Source organism: Sceloporus undulatus, chromosome 6 (genome assembly GCF_019175285.1).
Source record: "Sceloporus undulatus isolate JIND9_A2432 ecotype Alabama chromosome 6, SceUnd_v1.1, whole genome shotgun sequence".
Taxonomy (NCBI): domain Eukaryota; kingdom Metazoa; phylum Chordata; class Lepidosauria; order Squamata; family Phrynosomatidae; genus Sceloporus; species Sceloporus undulatus.
Window position 1 is genome coordinate 27,296,978 of NC_056527.1, and position 20,503 is coordinate 27,317,480.

General features: G+C 38.5%; 1 protein-coding gene across 1 annotated transcript in view; it reads left to right on the forward strand.

Annotated features, from left to right (window-relative positions):
- Positions 1-20,503, forward strand: part of CUBN (cubilin) — a 175,007-nt gene that overhangs the window by 125,457 nt on the left and 29,047 nt on the right. Inside the window, 10 exon segments of the mRNA XM_042472046.1 lie at positions 3,142-3,320; positions 4,548-4,757; positions 6,198-6,338; positions 7,342-7,523; positions 11,003-11,174; positions 12,487-12,693; positions 14,072-14,221; positions 15,399-15,520; positions 16,953-17,178; positions 18,037-18,224. Of these exon segments, the coding sequence (XP_042327980.1) occupies positions 3,142-3,320; positions 4,548-4,757; positions 6,198-6,338; positions 7,342-7,523; positions 11,003-11,174; positions 12,487-12,693; positions 14,072-14,221; positions 15,399-15,520; positions 16,953-17,178; positions 18,037-18,224 (1,777 nt within the window).

Genomic DNA, 20,503 nt, shown 5'->3' on the forward strand with positions numbered 1-20,503 from the left:
GCTATCAGTTAATGTAAAGAAGTTCTCTGACATCAGCTGATAATGTTTTTATTATGCTTATAAATCTAACAATATGTGGGTATGACCTATTTAACTGTAAGTTAATCAAATGGTAAACAGTGTCATAGTATAGGTGTCACTGTTCCTCACTGCTTCAAGTCAACATAACTTCTCATTTAGCATGTGTAGGTTTTTGTGCCTATTATGTCGCAGTGAGTGTGTGTGTGTGTGTGGGGGGGAGTAACTGTATGCCTCTGGGATTTCATTCCCAACATGCCACTTGGCAGAATTGTTCTGGATGGTGAGGAACCTGTTGAGATTAGGCTCAGAGATTAAAATTTTAATTAATTTTAATTAGACTCAGAGATTAAGCAGGGAAGGTTTTTAATGTGGATGTATATTTTATCTGTTTTTAATTTATTTTAAATCAGGTTTATAGTGTTTTATTGTGCTTTAATGTGGTGTGTTTTCTTTGCATTTTTCTTGAACTTTTTGTAAACATTTTTAATATGCTGTGGAAGCTGCCTTGGGTCCCAGCCTGGAAAAAAAGACGGCACATATGTAGAGTCAATAAATAAAATAAATAAATAGAGAGGCCAGCAGTGAAATCCTTAGTTTGTCAGGCATGTTGAGGAGAAAGTTACTCATATTCACCCAGAACCTCGTACCACAGTTATTGCAGAATCTGAAAAAGGTATCCATTGCTCCATCTGGTCAGTTTTCTTGGTATCAGTTTTGGCTGCTGCAGCCTGATGACATAGAAAAGATGATTAAATTAATCCAAGCCACTGCCTGTAAGCTTGACCCTCCCTCACATTGGCTGTTAAAATCTAGTGGGAGCAGATTGACTGGATGGTCACACACAATAGTAAATGCATTTTCTACATCACAGGGAGGTGGCTATATGTATGTAAGTGTATATGTGTGTGTGTACTGTATATATATTATCTGCAGCCAAATGGGGTGGAAATAATTGTGAGAAGTCTCCCTAAGAACAGGCATGGAGTTTCTGGTGCAGGAAAACACTCATTCAAATTGTCACATACTTTTTCCCCTTGAAAGAATCAAGGGTAAGGAAGGAATGGAGGGAAGCACCCAAGATAAATTGGTGGACTGAAGGTTACTCTAATAATAATAATAATAATAATAATAATAATAATAGACGGTTCCCTGCCCTCAGGCTTGAATTCCTGTAACTCGTTGTAGTACTTATAAGTAGTTTGCAGTTCTGATGGTAAACAGTAACACAATGTGTTAAAAGTTATGCTATTCATCCCCCCCAAAAAAAGTTAGATTTGATTAAAAATGACATGCAAAAATCCTAAAATACTGTTTAAAAATAAATTTAAAGTAGTTTGAAAATGTTTCTCATTTTACTAATAAAGTAACTTTTGAAAGGAAAGTTTCCATTCATTACGTTACTTTTGAAGTATCACATTGTTGTGCTCTCAGTACCAAAATTGGTAATTCGTTCCAGTAGCTATATTGTTTGTAAGTTGTAATTTCCAAACTCGGAGATACTCTATGAGATAAATAGGAAGATTAGTGAAACTGAATGACATCCAGGGAGGAATTATATAGCAAAGCTAGAAATATATCTGTGGAGACATCTAACCACCAAAGAGGGCTTCTTTGCCATTTTCACATAAGCATCTATCTCATTATAATGGACTGTTACATGAATTGCACTAATGGGAATGACAGTATATATTTGCTGAATCTACACTGCAGAAATAATCCAGGTTGACACCACATTTGCTGCCATGGCTCGATGCTATGTAATTCTGGGAATTGTAGTTTTAGCCTACAATTTAGCCTTCTCTCTCAGAGAGCTCTGGTGTCACAACAAACTACACTTCCAAGAATTCCATAGCATGGCAGTTAAAGTAGCATCAGCTTGGATTAGTTCTGCACTGTGGATGCAGCCAGTTTTATAGGCATGTAGTCTCTAGCATAATTTTTTCATGGTTCATTTAAGTCTATTTGCTTTTCTAAGCTTGATATGCTATTTCCTTAAGAACTCTTTTGAATAATATACCGGTAAGTAGTAACAAGTGATCAACCTGCCCTTTCCTTCCAATTCAGTGATCAAACAGCATGTATATCCCATTTAAAATGTACTGTTAAATTTAAAATAAAATACAAAGAAACTTTTGAAAGTCTATAGACAATTTGCCCTTGTATTTTCATTAGGAAAAAAAATTAATATGGAAAAGTCAGATTTCGCGAAGATAAAAAGTATCTGTTGGTGAAATTTTCTTTATATCTTTACTTTTGCATACTCTTCTTGAATAATCTTCATCATTTTATGTCTATCTCTTTGTCATTTCCCTACTGACAAACTGATAGACGAAAAACTATGAGGCCTAAACCCATTCATTTTGAATTTATAATATTAAAAAAACATCCTTATATAGTTGTGCTCCTAGTTGTGTGTGTGAGAAAGCAGATCTCTGACCATCCTTCTTAGCAGTTTTAATTAAAAGGCTTCAGAGATGCTTGACTGAACCAACTGGATTAATAATTGACAAATGAGTCAGAACGAAGCATACTAAATTCATAGTTTTCTAACCCAGTGCTCAAAGCTGCTTATCTTGTGCTTTAAATGAGAAGATAAAGATTATGAGCCATGCTCTAAGTGGTGTTTGGGACTAGTTTAGAGATTTCTTTCTCTGCAATCGATTTTCAACTCAAATAGCCCTAGGTATTATTGATTACTAACCTCCCTGTCTCCATCTTTATCTTTCCTGCCTCCACAGAATTGAGTTAAAACAAGGTTCTGTGGTTCAACTTCCTGAAGTGCTGCAAAACATTTTTCTATTTATTTATTTAAGTATTTTAAATCTCCCTATATTGGCAGGTCTTATGGCAAGTGCAGTCACAGTCAGTAAAATAACCTTGAAAGATATATATATATATATATATATATATATCCAAATTCTTTAAGCACTTTAAAACAGTTTATAACAATTTTACAAAGCATGAAATAAAACATCTGCAGACTTATAGATCAAAACCCAAACCATAATCTCACTGGGCCCCAAATCTGCAAGTTTTGTCTTGGAGACAGAATAAAGATGCCAGTAAGGTATCTGAGGTTCTTTATTTCTTTAAACATACATATTTCTTGTCTACTTTCAGTTGTACATTAAGTTATCTTGAATTACGAGATGGTGCTGACTCCAGCGCGCCAATGATTGCCAAATTATGTGGGAACTCTCTACCGAGCATTCAAAGATCAACTGGTTCAACCCTATATATGAGATTTTGGTCAGACAGCACAAACACACACGCTGGATTCAAGGCTAGATATTCAACAGGTAAAATGCATATTTTAGGATACTTTCAGATGAGGTTGTTTTCATTCAGTTACACTGCTTCCTTTGTGGAACTCCCTTGAGGGTTCAAACAGTCTCATCTTCAATTTGCTACCTCACTATGTTTTTCCCCCCTCAAAAATCTGTAAAGGAAGAATTTACAAAATAGCTGCACAATACTTTTGGATTTTGCTGGAATCCTTCCATGTAAAATCACCCAAAATAACTAACATTTTTACTCATCTGAAATATGAGGAAGTAATTATAAATTTAGGAATAATATTATACATTTTGATCTGAATCAACTGAGTCAGGTCCTAAATATTTTTCAAAACACACAAACGTATCCCTCCTCAATCACAACATTTCTGTTCTATCTTTCTAGGATCTTGGTTGGCCTTCAAAATCGGTCTCAAATAGTATTTATACCATCTAATAAAGAATTAGGATGTGGCTACTGTTCAAAAGCATATTTTTGAAATACTTTTAGAATAGATTTCTCCAGATGTTGTTGGATTCGCCTTTTCATCAGGCTCAGACAACTTGGAAAGGGGTGGAAGATGATGAGTATAGAAGTTCATCAACATCTGGAGGGCCACAGATTTCCCATTTTGAATCCCATTGTGGGAGAAAGGCAGAAAATAAACAAAACCAAACAAATAAATAAACGAACAAATTTCCAATCCCTGACTCCCCCTGCCCCATAATAATACAGTGGGCTCTTGGTATCTGCTGGAATTTGGTTCTAGGACCCCCTGTGGATACCAAAATCCATGGATGTTCAAGTCCCATTATAAGCAATGATGTACTAAAATGATGTCCCTTATTTAAAAATGGCTACATCAAGGTTTTAGTCCATATTTTAAAAGAGAAAACCTGGGTAGTGAACCAATTTGGGGGAGATGGTTCAGTGCATTGGATTATTCTTTTAAATTTCAGACTGAAACTCAGTGTGGGTTCACTTCACCATTAATATGGAAGCCACCAGCTGCTACTAGTTATGCGCCCCAAGTGTCCTTGGTTAGAAGGCACAGTTCTAGGGCAACAAATGATAACATCTGATAGGGAATGATCCTCACACTGAAAAGCAAACGTCCTGCCCAACTCAATGACAAAGTAGTATAGTATTATTACTTTGAAAACGTATTTTCTGGAATGGTTTTTGATGGAGAGGAAAGAGAGCAAAGTTCCTATGATAGGAATGGTGAGAACTGTTCTCTTTCTTTGCAGCTCTATGTGGTGGAACACTCACAGGACAAAATGGGCTCATTGAAAGTATTGGATTTCCAGATGTTCACTATCCACATAATTTACTGTGTGAGTGGTTTCTCCATGGGCCTAGGGGTCATTATCTCAGCATTACCTTTGAAGCACTAGATATCCAGAACTCTTCAGCGTGTGCAAATGACTACGTGGAAATTCGAGAACAGAGTGCTTCAGGTTGGTGAAACAATCTTATTTCTCTTATCATATCCTGGCTGAATAATTATATTATAAATTAACTACTGGTATAACTTGCAATAATTGCAGTTCAGAGAAGAACATACCCATTCTGCTCTATAATATTTAATTGCTAAATTCTTCCAAACCTCCTTCAGCTGCATCTTCACTGCAAAAATAATCCAGTTCGACACACTTACCTGCCATGGCTCAGTGCTAGGGAATTCTGGGATTTGTAGTTTATTGTGACATCAGAGCTATCTGACAGAGAAGGCTAAATATCTCCCAGAACTACCATCCCAGAATTCCCTAGCACTGAGCCTAGGCAGTTAAGGTGATGTCAAACTGGACTGACAAACTGGATTATTTCTGCACTGTGGATGTAGCCACCTTTTTGCTCACCTGAGAAAACCATCCACATATGCTACATGGAGAGAGCCATCAGTACTATTCATAAAATGTCACATGAAATCACTGAGTACCTGTTTTGTTTCTACACATTCCTCATGTAAAATTCCCTTACATAGAAATTCTAAAATGCATGGTAACTTTCCCTCATCCCATCAGCATCAGTGACTCTTGTTATCTGCTGAAGGGTCAAGGGCTACTGCCTAGAACAATGTAAGAGAATGAGTCCTGCATATCTTTTTCTGTGCTTTGCTGATATTACATAGCCCATGATAGGCTTTAAATATACAGTACAAAGCATATTTTATGCACAGAATTGTATGTACAGCATCATGCTTAGTCTAAAGAAAGTTGTATATAAGTGATGCAAAAATGAGTCACAGTGTTGTCTCCCTAGTGTTACTATCTGTCGTATTATTTTTTTTAAAAAAACCTTAATTATTAATTTAAAATCAAAAGTGCGGTTTTCATCCTAAGACATGGTTATTGTTGCTTTTGGCTTTTGGCTTTTCATCTTATGGTGACTATGAGCCTGAACAGACAGGCCAAAATAAATCTGCTTCGGGTCACTTTGGAGGTATTATGCTGTTTAAATGACACTTGGATCTAGTTCAGTGAATTTACGTGAATTTGAATTGCTTTCGAACTGACTTCCCATTGCCCAAAAATAGCATGCCATTGCCTGAAATTGCATGTGATCACCTCTCACGCAATAACATGAAACCCCATGATTGCGCTCGGACTGACTTCCCATTTCCCCGAAATTGTGTGTGGTGATCTATCACTCAATAACGTGAAACCCCATGATTGTGTTTGGATTGCCATTGGATTATACTTCCAATTTCCCTTGTCTGATAAACACCTATGCCATGCTGGCTCATCTGTAGTCAGGATTAAATTGGGATGGAGTTATTTTAGGATAATGGTCTTTCACTCTTCTTGAATGTAGTTGGGAAATTATTTTTTTAAAAAAATAGTTACAGTATGTTGCTGATCATCCTCTTTATTACTTTATCTTTTTTACTTACCTAGGGGATTTATTAGGTCGATATTGTGGTGCTACTATACCACATTCTGTGGACACCTCTGGCAACCTGGCTTACATAAAGTTTGTTACTGATGAAAGTATCAGTGCTCCAGGCTTCAAATTACATTTTGCTGCAAGTGCCGAAGGTTAGTTACAGAGTTTTCATTTCTTTTCTAAATATGTAAAGTTTCTCCTAACTGCATGCTTGCACAGTTTCCTTTTACTACAACTAAACCAATGCAAATAGCTAAATGAATACTGGATTTTAACAATGGAACTTGCCCTGCATATTTTTTAATCTGAATACACTCGTCCCCCGGGTTACGAAATTAATTAGTTCCGGCGCCATTTTCGTAACCCGGAAGTCTTTCGTTAGCCGAATCCCCATAGGCGCTAATGGGGAAAAGCCGCGGCTCCGCCGCGGCTCCATTTAAAATAGCGCCGGCTTTTTTTCGCAACCCGGGGAAACCTTCGTAACCCGGAAATAATTAATTAAATGTTTTTTTTTCGTAACCCGAAAAATTCGTAACGCGGCGCGTTCGTATCCCGGGGTACCAGTGTATTGCTTATTTCATGATGTTGGCTTGGGACTCTAGTATAGTTGTTTCTGGTGATGAATTTCTGTTCTAAAATAACCTACCACGTTTTCCGGTGTATAAGACGACTGGGCGTATAAGACGACACCCAACTTATCCAGTTAAAATATAGAGTTTGGGATATACTCGCTGTATAAGACTACCCCTCTTCCAACACACACCAAATAAACATTTAAAAAACATCAGATTTGATTTCAATATGGTAATTTTAATTCAAATGCTTATGACATGCAGGTACTTAGCAGGAAAACTTGTTGTATACAAAGCCTGCTTCGATCAGTCCGCGTATAATGACACCCGTCGTATAAGACGACCCCTGACTTTTGAGAAGATTTTCCTGGGTTAAAAAATAGTTTTGTATGCCAGAAAATACAGTAATCTTAATTTCCAGTTTAATTATCATATATGAAGAATTATGAAAACATGACAAGTGTTAAACGCTATTAAGTATTTCCTTTTTATTTTATCCATCATTTCTTACAAATCATATACATTATGTTTTGTTCTACAAGAAAATAGCAACTGAGACTGATCATTCTTTGTATTCTTCCAGAATGTGGAGGTGAATTTATTGGTGCTGTTGGGACTTTTACCTCCCCCAATTATCCAAATCCTTACCAGCACAAAATAAAATGTGAATGGAGGGTCATGGTGCCAATTGGACGACGGGTCACTCTTACCATTAGTGACATGAATTTTGGATTCAGCCAGAACTGTAGTGTGGATTATTTGGCAGTAAGTGTGAGGAGAAAGATATGAATGACTATACAATACAGAAATGATATTTAAGGTTCAATTAGCTACAAAAATAAGACAGTGGGAATTAAAACACATACAAATCTAAGAGAAACATATACTATAGATATATGAGCCTCTACAGACTGGCCCAAAAGGCCAGCCTGTGGGTGGAGTCACAGTGTAGCATCCACATGCTCAACGCCATGACTCCGCCCCCATCATGCCATTACACCACACACTCATTTTCATGGCGCAACTCATATGCAGCGCCCAAACAGCACAGCATGGAAGGGGCATCATCATGCCACCCCGTTGCAGCTATGACACCCCTTCCAGGGAGCGAAAAAGAAGTCAATTTTGGGGGCTTCCTTTTGCTCCCTGCAGAGGCTGTGGCATATGGTTGCCACAGCCTAAATTCAGGCAAAAAAGAGGTGGCGTTGAGCCACTGGTCTGTATAGCCCCATGTTTAACATGCACTGAAGTTGGGGTCATCAGACCTAATCTATACTCTTCTACACCTGACATCTTAATGCTGAGGATTATTTCCACTGCGATGGCTAAAACCAATGCTGTTATGATCAGCAAGCTTGCTGTCTCTATTTGCTTGGTGCAGTTTTGAGTCAAAGTCTCACAGCATATAAGGAAGACAATTGAGAAGGCTACTGGAGTGCCATAAAGTTTATTAGCAGAAAGGCCCAATATGCCTTGTGTATACTCTAGATGTCTTCTTCAGGTGTTTGTAAAAACGAGCTCCATTCTTACTGCAATTAAATTAGTAAGGAGAACCAGATACATACAGGTTTTGAGGCATTCCCTCTCACATGGTTTCACAATAATGCAAATGGGGCCTTGCACTTTCTTCCACACTCCTCCCTAACCCTGCTTCCCTGCCCTGTGCTCTACCCATTGTGCCTTTCAGGGGTTTTTAGGCGCTATACAGACCGGCCTATAGTGCGCCTTCGTCATGTGATAGAAGTTGGCCGAGGGCGCACTGCCCATAAGTGCCTCACCCCTAGCACATGATGAGGGCGTCAAAATGTACACATGGGCGGCACCATTCTGACGCGACGGACACCTAGTGTCTGCACGGCGCATCTCACTTGTGATGTCCCGAGTGCGCCATTGCCGCACTCGGGCATCACAAGTACGCCTGGAAAAGAACCCGCTTTTTGCAGGTTCTTTTTATTCCACAAGGGAGCCGCACTGTTTGTCCGCTGAAGCTTCCTCGCAGAGCAAAGCAAGGCGCCGGTAGACCACCCTTTTTGGGTCGTCTGTATCCCGCCACTATCATTAATTTTAATGCTGGAGGTATGCTAATATAATCAGACCAACATATTCATGGGGGATCCATTTTGGAGCCCTCCCCATGGATATCAAAATCCACATATGCTCAAGCTCCATTAAAATTAATGGTGGTATGGTGCATGCATGCCTGCTAGTGCAGGAGGGCAGACTGTACATTTTAAAAGTAAAATAAATAACTAAAAGAAAGATTTTAAAAAATGCTCAGGAAGATCAAGGGCGAGGGGGCAGGGGGAGAGGAAGAGACACTGAGAGCACATGACAGTCCAATCCTGAAACTGCCATTGATGACGTTACCACACATGAAGACAGCCATACATTTGGGTGTGTCAGTGACAGGTTTTTCCTTCAGTTACAAGACATGCTCTAACCACACTTGAATGGCAAGGCAGTAACAAGATGTAGACAGCGTCATGGGATACGTATTGCCATAGGCACAATTTTCAAGCTTTGAAAGTGATTTAAGGGCCACAAGTGATAATGTCCTCATAATCAAACTTAAGAATTTTCTTGAACCAGGAGGTCCTACACTTCAAATTTTTCATTTATCCAGTAAATGGTTTTAGAATTCCTGGTTCAGAAATTTCTGATATCCTAAGACCGTGATGATGAACTTATGGCATGCGTGCCCTCTCTGGTACGTGAAGCCATTTGCAGGGCACATGGAGAGATGGGAGGGCAGGGGAAGAGCTTTCCTGTCTCTCCGTGTGCCCTGAAAATGTCTTCATGTGCCATACAGGCACCTGTTTGCATGCTGTTCCTCTTCTCCCCTGCCTTCCTGGGCCTTCAGCTTTCTCTGAGAAAGTCCTGTCTCTGGAAGTCCTTCTCTCCTGAAAGTCCCACCTTGGGCACCAGGTAATACCCAGTGCCAGAACACCTTTGAATTTGGGCACTCAGTCCCTAAAATGCTTGCCATCACTGTGCTAAGAAATTTCTGTTCTAAGAAGCTCAGTGGTGTCCCCACCCAGGGTGTCACCTAGTCCAGAGGGCAGGGCTTCTTGGGTGGGGCTCCCAGGGACAGGGCCTAAAGGGCACTCCCGCCACCATGCTGCTGTGACAAATAGAATGGCATTGCAGCAGCAATATGGGGGATGTGCTTGGCCCTTTCAGCCCCCTCACCAGCCTTCTGAGTCTTGCTTGGGAACCATCTGCCCACCCAGTGTTCTACCCCACCAGGTGACACCCCCTTGCAGTGTCACCCAGTGCAGTTCACACCACTTCACCGCCTGGTGACGTCACTGAAGTAGCCTCACAAAGAATCACTATAACTGACTGGTAACTGAAGATAATAGGGCTTCCCCTCTTCCATTGCTTGCTGTTATTGAATAAGGTTGTAAATCTTAAGACCTAACCCTGATTGTCCAGTTTTCATCTCCAGCTGGGAGACCAGGGTACAAATTCCCCAGTTTTGGAGTGCTCAGCTCTGGGCCAGAGGAAATAGCTGTGTGAGAAACTAGTTCAGCTAAGAGGTCAGCAGTTTATTACAGTTTCCAGGGCTTAATTGATTTGTTGCTGTAGCTTCCAAATACTCTCTAGGGGATCTATGTTACTACTTAGTTAGCTTCCTCCTTGCTTCCCAGTCCTTGTGGCACCAAGGCTTACCCTTGCTCAGCTCTTCATCCATCATCTGGCTAGAAGCAAGTGGGCTACATTAAATGTTACTTATCCTGACTCTTAAGTAAATGAGAAAGAATTACCTCTTTATTTCTGCTGGATCTTGGTACAGCCCTTTTAGCTAAGATTTCTGTCTGAATTTCCAAATAGAAAAATATGTTCACTATGTATGCACATGCACGAGGATGCATATTTGAATGACAAGCTTTGGGCAACTGTGATTGTAGATGACGCAAGCATTGTTAACTACAAATTCAGAAATTTTGAATCTCCTCCAAATTGTTTTGCAAAGTTTTACAACAAACCCCTGTCATTTTTCAATGCCCCCAAAACTGAGATACAGACACGTCAACTCAGAGTTCCTAGCAAACACTCATAAAATCAACATTGTTTGATTTCCTCCAAACCTGTGTCAGAGTTTTGCAACTGTTTTGCAACAAAAACTGTGTTTTTTGCAACAGCCCCAGAACAGAAAAATGGGTGTCTCCAAGCAGGGCTCCCAGATATTATCTGATTCACTCCAAACCTGTGCTAAAACTTTATTTATTTTCATCTAATAGGTTCACAATGGTTTTGGTGAAAATGCACCTAGACTATCCAAACTCTGTGGTGTATTGGTTTCAGGCACTGAGGTGAAATCCTCTGCAAACAAGATAACAGTTATTATGATAACAAACCATGATGATTCAGAGGCAAGCTTCAGAATTACTTATGCTTCTGATGAAGATGCAGGTAACATAGCATATGTGATGGGACTGGTAGAATAATTAGGATAAATATACTTGATTTTGTTACTACGTTTCAACTGTAATTCTTTAGTCTTTTATTGTCATTTTATTCTTGTTATCTGGGATTTAAAATGTTCAATAAAGTAATCATCCACATCCAATTCACATCTTTCTTCCATATTATCCCCTTTAATTACGTTCATAAGAGGATATCCAGTATTATATGTCTATACCTATGGGGATTATCAGACAAGGGATGGGAGTGAATTCCGTCTATGACAGCGATCATGCGAAAGACATTCACACATTTGTGCTGATCCTATCATTAAACTGTCAGTGAAGTGGAATTGTATTAACGCTTTCTTCCGTAAATACAAAATGAAGGGCAAGGACGGGACAATTCAACTTCATTGATGGGACAATGACAGGATAAGCGTGATGTCATGCAAAAGTCTTTCATGTGATTGTAGTCAATCACAGTTTAATGATGGGACACTAACGGGATAAGTGCAACATCATATGAAAGTCTTTTCACGATCGTGCTATAAAGATGAGGCAAGGATGGGACATAGACGTCCTGTCCCCCATCTGATAATCTCCACAATTTTAACATGCAAATAGGAAAATGGAAGTTGGGTTCCCATTTGCCTTACAATGTTTGGAACAGTAACGTTGGGGATGCTGAATAAGTGTCTAATAACAGAACTGGCAAAGCTCCTTTAGCTGGTCTACTAGTTATATCCTGTGAATTATATCTAAATATAGTTGTCCTTATGAAGAGACCCAATGAAATTAAGGGGCTTTTGTCTTGTCAAATTGATTTCAGTACGTCGAGTATAAGGATGACTGGCTCCAATCCAATGTTACAGATTCTGATTTCATTGCTCCAATATTATGAAAACTAATGTTTTACTCTATTTTGACTTCCCTTCATTTCTCCAAATTGTAAAATGAATGATAGGGGAGAATGCTGATACAATAAGTAGTACTAATCTGGATCAGTAGGACAGTTCGGCCTTTGGACATTTTAGAAGATGATAGATAACCTTTTCTGCTTATTTTTTTAACTTTGCCTTTTGAGGTAAAAAATACTCAGTAACAGAGATACATGCATTTAGATAATGGGCTTGGGAATCACCATTTAAAAAGTACAAATGCTTTAAAAATGTGGAAGATGTCTATACTCAATCTTATTTATTTTATTTATGTAAAAATATTAGTATGCCATTTTTAACAGTGAAAATCACCCAGTGTTCATGTCAAAACATGATTTGTATTCCAAAATTGTCTCTTATTTCTCTGCTGTGTTTCTTCAGTGTGTGGTGGACATCTGACCAGTTCAAATGCAGGGAACATCACTTCTCCAGGTTATGATGGTATCAACAACTACACAAACAACCTGAACTGTGAATGGGTCATCCAAAATCCACAATCATCCAGCACAACCCTTTCCCTGCTCTTTGAAGATTTTCACTTGGAGCAGTACACTGATTGCCAGAACGATTACTTAGAAATTCGACAAGGTGAGGTACACAGCCCCTCTGGAACCAGATAATAAATATCATTAACACACTTCTTTCTCCAGGGGGCTGTTGTGGCATTTTGAATGGGCAACGTATAATCTGTTAAAACAAGAAATTGTTGGTACCTGCATGACTAACAAAATAAGCTTTTAGGTGCTGAGGCCCACACCTTCATCAATATACCCTTTCTTTTTTTTTCTGTTGAGGGCCTTACAAGTGGTCTGTTGGGGTCCACAGTGGTGAAGAAGGATGGAGCCAGTAATGTGCAGGCTGCAAACCAAAAATAATTAGCCACCTCTTTTCTCTATCCCACTCAGGCTGCATCAACACTACAGAAATAATCTGGTTTGACACCACTTTATCTACATTGCTCAGTGCTATGGCATTCTGGGATATATAGTTTTGTGAGATACTTAGCCTTTGCTGTCAGAGAGCTCTGGTGCCACAACAAACTACAATCCCCAGAATTCCATAGTGCTGAGCCATGGCAGTTAAAGTAGTGTCAAACTGGATTATTTCTGTAGTGCAGATGTAGCGCCAGCAGATTGTCAGGAAATGGACAGACCACTCTTGCCAGAAGCTTGAGCTGATAACTTGCAGGGAGATTTTTTGACTTTGGGCTAAGAAGGCCACAAACAGCTTGCCAGCCTTTGCTGTCTAAGTGAAATATTAAAATACATTTTCTTCTTAAAAGGAAAAATATTTTTCATTTTCTTATGTTGGTTACTAAGTTATCTTCCCTTATCTTTCAAAGTATGAACTTAAAAGGGAAAACCACTTAGAACTGTAGATACACCTACATAGGCTGGCAAAGCAATTCCTCCCAGTTCTCAAGAAAAATACTTATAAAATGTTCATTTCAACAGTTGTTGAAATGCTATTAAAACTGATATTTTTGCAAGATGATTGTGCCAGTGGCCATTTTTCTCAGCCAAGTCTAGGAGCTCCAGTAAGTACTGTAAATCTCTCTGCTCTTATCCTTTTTCACAGCCATGAGGAAAAGATGGCCAGCATCTGATTTTATTTTAAAACTAACCTGTTTTCTGACATGTCAAATGCAGACATGATAGGAATGGTTTAGCTTTAACAAATTATTGGTTTATCCTGATTTGTTTGAACTAACTAGAGTTTAAACAAAATATAGTTCCAAGAGTATGGATGTAACAACATTGTGGTCTACTTAAGATGTGCAAATAAATGTTTCCAATCTCCATACTGGTATAGAAGATGAGGGGGCAGAAAGTGTAATTAAACAATTGCTCTCAGTTATTAATGAGTATTGGCTCAAGAAGTCTTGACAACTGTGTATATTATCTAGTTTTCACTGATAGAAGTTTAACTGACTTCAGCTGTCCATACCATAATTTCTTTTATTTAGAGGATTCTGAAGGGGAGCTCTTATACAGATTATGTGGCCACAATACACCTCGAGAACCATTACTAATAGCATCTCCTCAGATTTGGATACAGTTTCTGAGTAATGATAAAAATACAGACAAAGGATTCTTTATCCAATATTCATCTCTAGGTAAGTTGAATATTACTTTTATTGTGGCACAATTTCCAAAAGCTTTGTTTCATTGTCTATGGCAACCTCAACTGATTTCACTTAGTACTATAATTGTTGAAATTATGGTCCCTATATTAAAGCCATGGCTAGCAATATAGATACATAAGGTTTCCCTGGGACCTATCTTCCTTTGGGCAACCAGACTTTCCTTATTGAGGTGTCCTGTTTTTTTTTTTTTGTTGTTGTTGTTACTACTGCTGCTGCTGCTACTACTACTACTACTATCATCATCATCCCACCTTTAAGTTCAGGACCCATGGCAATTGACAATAAAGAGAGACTGTAAGGGCATGTCTTGTAGGGGACAATCTGACCAACAGAATAAAACCACCAGATGAAGATCTTTATTTATTATATTCCTTGACTTTTACCATCAGATTGAATTTTTTATTTGAACTTTTTCATATTTGCTTTTTGTCTGCTTTTTGAATTGTTTTCTTAATGTTTATTGTGTTGTAGCTTCACTTTATTGTTTCATTGTTTCCCCCTTGAAAATGAATGATGAAAAGTGGATTGTTGTTTTTTAAAAAAATTACTGCAGACATTAACTGTAATTGTAGTTATATTAATTTTCAGGATTAAATTTTGAATTTCTGTCACATTTCTGAAGAACAGCAAATTCTCCCTGTTCTTATTTTCATTCATTTTAATGTTTAATTTGGGCTTTAGATTTTTTGAGTTTTGTCTTTCTTTCTGCAAAATAACTGTTTTCACTATAATGGCAGTCCTCAAAACATATAGAAGGTTTCTATTAGGGACTTAATATTGGTGCAGTGTTCTTATGAAGTTACTTAGAAACGTACAGAGGACAAAACTACATGATTGGCACGCACTCCAGGTTTGCTGAAGTGGGGCAGAACTATGAAGATTATCAAAGCAGATAGCATTTCACATGATCTTCATTGTCCTTTATATGAGAAGCATTGGTGACTCCTTTGGACTTTGTAGAACCACTTGCCTGGAATGTTTTCCAGAGTTCTTCTCTTTCGTATTGAATTCTTTCTTTTTCTTTGTACGTTCTGTAAGTTTAAATACTCTTTGATATAAGAAAATAATAATAATGGCAGTGGAGGAGATTGGCATGCCTGTTGTGCACATGATGACGGGTCTTTAAATATTTCAAATTTCATTTCAGCTTGTGGTGGTGTGCAGGAAGGTCAAAGTGGAATTATTTCAAGTCCTAACTACCCACAACCTTACAACAGTTCTAGTCTCTGCTCCTGGCTTTTGATAGCACCAGAAGGACATACCATCAATGTGAGTAATCAGTAATCTGTATACACCATGACAACATGCACATAATTGATTCTGATTTTAGGCAAAAATGATACAAGGCAAGTAGGATGGCATTTTTATTCCAGGCCTACACATGTTGTTCACCAAACTGAAATTAGTCTATTAACCATTATCCAAGGTGCAATAAACATCAAGTTGTAGTAAAAAAGGGATTATGGAAAAGAAATAATTTTGATGAAATATGGAAAAAAATTATTGAAAATGTACTAATAAAAGAAAATGGGAAATTTCTTCCACAGGAGGAGTTAAAATTTTGGATGGAGTATAAAGAAGGGAATGGCTCCGGGGGTGGGGTGCACTGAGGTGATATTTAGTTTTTTGATTAAAAAAATTAATAAGATGCAAAAGTGCATGTATGTATGGAAAGAATACTAAAATTTGTTTTGTAAAATTTAAAAAATATTAATTAAAAAACATCAAGTTGTTGCTGTTTGCTGAGGATTACAAAATCAGGGAGTTGAAGGGCATGTCTGCATGAGCGAAAAGGCCCAGGTTCCCTCTCCCCCAGCCTCACATCTACTTCAGACAATGCAGGCCAAAACCTTGGGGCAGGGACAGACTGATCCTCCCAGACAAGACATGGAACTGGAGGATCTAGCCTGATTCCAGGATAAACAGCCTTTACACTGGGGTAAAATACTCCTGGTTTTGCATGGAGTTTCCTAGGAAAGTGACAGTGTGGCAAAATAAGGCGGCACACCATGCTGTTTCTGGTGGGGCCCAGGAGTAGAAAAACTGGCCCCTGGATCTGCCAGAGCTGCACATGTTGGCTTAAAACAACAGAGAGTCTTGTGGCACAAGCATTTGTGGGCTACTGCCCACTTCATCAGTTGCAGTAACAAATTGATGGGTTCCACTGGCTTTTTTGATCTCAGATCATTCAGGCCTGATTTGGTCTCACAATTTCTACTGTGGAAGTGTATATAGAAGATTCCAAGAAATGCTCAATTCACCATTAGGCTGAACAATTTTTTTTAGTAATTCTCATCAGCTGTCAGAGGAAGGTGTCTGACCTAATGAAAATAATTTTATTAATTTCATTTATATTACAATGCAAAAGTCAGAACATTTTTAGTGCATAAGGTTTACATCCTCATTCATTCTTGCATTCTTGCATTGTGCCTTTAGCTTCCAAGTACCCTTTTCCCAGTGCAAGCATAAAGTTATTTCAAACCAGATTTTAAAAATAGTTTTCTTTTAACATCTGCACAATGGAACAGAAATTTGCATCTAGGTTGCTACCCAACCTCATCCTTTTCTAGGTCTAAATATGCTGGAGCTACATCTTACAATTAACTAAATGGAAGAAACTATACATAGCTTGGTCAATTTCTGGCATATTGTTGCAAATACAACTGCATGCTCACAGTGTTCTTTAACTGCTTGCCAACAGCTTACGTTTGTGGCCTTTGAAATGGAAAGACACCGTGTCTGTGGATGGGACTCAGTGACCATTCAGAATGGCGGGTCTCTTAGTTCTCCTGTCATAGGACGATATTGTGGAACTGCATCACCGGGCACCATTCAGTCTGGTTCCAATCAATTGTTAGTAAGCTTTCATTCTGACCACTCTGTACAGAGAGGTGGCTTCCAAGCAACGTGGACTGCAAATTCATTAGGTAAGTCGAATCTTCTTTCTCTTATACACAGAATCCATTGTTTGAATTAGAACCTTCCCTGTCTCCAGATATTTTAGTGAACTGGAAAATATCAATTTCCAGTATATAAAGAACAATTTAAATTTAACATGAATTTATTCACTGACTCTCTGGAGCAAGAATACTTTCAAATTGGTTTATGAAAATAAATTGAATAATTACAAAATTAAAATAGTAAAAAATGAAAAATAAAATAGTAACCATTAATGTTCTTTGGCATCAATCTTGTTGTTAGTCCTGACTAGAGTAGACTCATTGGATCAGTGGGATTTACCTATGTTTGGACTAACCATTCAATAACTGATTGAATAGATCTGTTCTAGCTGAGTAACCAAGAAATGCCAGTCCTTGGCTACAGACCACCAGTTAATCAGTTAATAGTACAGAATTTCCATTAAAACAAGGTTCAGTAAGCAATATCTTAAAGTCTTGTTCAAAAGTAGTCAGTGAAAAAGCCAGATACACTTTCCAAGACATACTGTTTTGCAATGTTGAGGCCTCCATATGAGAAGAGCTGCAGAGAAAAGGCCCCAGTTATCAACAGAAAAGACTGTGTATAGTCAGTCCTCTGTATTAGTGGGGATTCAGATCCCATTATTGTCAATGGATGAGTGATATATGCGCAACTGAATTGGTGCAGCCATGTGAATGCGCCGACATTGCCAATAATAGGGTGGGGCCCTCCACGTATGCTCCAGTCCACAGATGGCTAGTCTGCCAATATGGAGAGCCATCTGTATTACTGCAAAAGCGATCTTTCAGTCACATGCATTTTGGAAAACTTGAAACTGCTTCAGTAAACTTTCATTATTCTTGCAGGATGTGGAGGCATTCTTCATTCCGAGAATGGTACAATTCGTTCTCCCCACTGGCCACAAAATTTCCCTAGAAACATTAGGTGCTCATGGACAATAATTGCACATGAAAGCAAACATGTGGAGATTACCTTTAATAAACAGTTCCAGATTCCAGATAGTAACGGACAGTGTCTGGGCAGTTATGTGAAGGTATGTATGCATATCCATGTATTTCATAACCTATTTCTTTCTCAATAGGGGATCTAAGATGGTGCCCGCATTTAATTTGTCAGTTTATTGGATTACAATTAGTGTTACTAATTGTTATATTTTAAGATTGGAAAGCAAAATTAGAGATACAAGTAAGCAGCAATATTCTGTAAGGCGTGGGATGCATATAAATAAATTAACAATGACAGAAAAAAGCAACAGCAAAATAGGTTTGAAGTCACAACATGATTACACTCAGCACATTCATGTGTAGCAATTAATAAGATAAATTGTAACATTCCTCTTAAGAATAGTAAGAATAGAATGGCATGCTCTATCCTTAGTCTCAAATTTTCATGGGTCAATGCAGGCAAGAGACAAGAGTTGCATTAAAATCTATGATCAGGAAAGCTTTGAGCTCATCACATGTCTGTGTCTTCCTTCCTTCCTTCCTTCCTTCCTTCCTTCCTTCCTTCCTTCCTTGCATTGGCCCAGGTTTGTTAAGAGCGATCCAGTCCAGAAATAATTTAACAATGTATCATTAGTTAATTCAAATCTAGTTTATAGTAAAGAATAATCTGGTCAATCATCTCTGGGAACATCCATCATCACTGGTTCATACTTTCTGTTTTTGAATTGATACACTCAGCACCTTGAATATTGGATTATTTGTCGCTGAGAGAAGTAAGCAAACGTGTGTTTACTGCTGGGCTAAAAGTATCTCATAATAAATCTGGAGCAGATTTTGTGACACCAAGGGCAAGTGTATGTGTATATGAAAGGAGAGGAAGGAAAAAAACAGATTGCGGCCAGCGCTCTACCAGAGATCTTTCCTTAGGCTGCCATGCATCCCTAATCATCACCACCACCAAGACACTGTTAGAGCAGCACTAGGTCACCAGGATGCATCTACACAGTAGAAATAATGTAGTTGACACCATGTTAACTGCATGGCTCCACGCTATCAATCCTGGGATTTGTAATTTGTGACGTAACAGCACTCATTGACAAGAGAAGGCTAAAGAACCTGTAAAACCACAAATCCCAGGATTCAATTGGATGGTGCACAACACCTAAAGTGTTAGCAAACTGGATTATTTCTACAGTGTAAATGCACCCCATGTAACCTACCCTAAGAATTTTAAGAGATGATATGGTGTATCAAGGCTACTAGTAGGTCAATCACAGATGTAGGGCAGAATACGGGCCAGGGAGATTTCAGTTCACATCACATTTAAGGAAGAGGGTTCACAAAACTGAATATTTGTATCATTTTTATACTAAAGAATTATTCCTATGTATCTTAGGAAGGTCTAGCCTTCTTTCTGCTATGCTAGCCTTGTGCAGGGGCTGTTCTTTCCCTGGCCGGGCAGATGACATTAGTGGCAGGGGTGCTCTACGTCTTGAGCAATGAAAAAAGAGTGACCAGCAGTACCATGGCCCCACTTCAGTCAGTTGGCCACTAGAGACTAATAGTTCATTATTTATTTATTTATTTATTTATTTATTTATTTCACTTCTATGCCACCTTTCTCCCAGAAAAGGCCAGAAGACATGTTTGTCTAACGATAGATGGGGCGCTCGTATGGAAAAGTATACAGTTTTCTCAAATCTCCCCTGAAATTAGGGTTAGCAGACTGGAGAGGGCTTCTGTACCTTTAATATTTTGTGTAGAAGAATTTTCAGCAGATGTTGGTGTCTTGCACTGAAGTAATATGTAACACCTGCTGAAAGCAACTTATTAATAATTCTGTACAATCATTCTACACAATCATTAAAGGTAAAGGAGTCTGGCAACCCTACCTGAAATGGTAGAGGACAATTTGAAGATTCTTGGTGAGAACAAGGTCCTAAGAGATATTAGATGAGAAATATTAGATGACTGGAACGGTTGTATTTTACAGATATTAGATGAAATTCACTAATCCAGTAATTTTATGCCTGATTTAGCTATATCGGTGGTGCAGCAGTTGCATTGGGTACTTGACTGATGTAGGAAACATTTTTTTGTCATATCCTATCTATCCATTCTTATATTCAGAAATCATATTATATTATTGTGCAGCTATGATGTTGTACCTTTTTACACTTTTCAAGAGAAACTGACTGTATTCTTTTGGTCCTCTTTACATTCAGGATTGGAGCAAATTTTACTGGGCCATCAGTCATATGGTCTCCCAAACTTCCCAGACACTATGAAACAACTTGAATTGTAATTATAGCATAGAGCTGGAATCCAGTCTGTTGTCACCTGACTTTTGAAACATTGAATCTGCAAT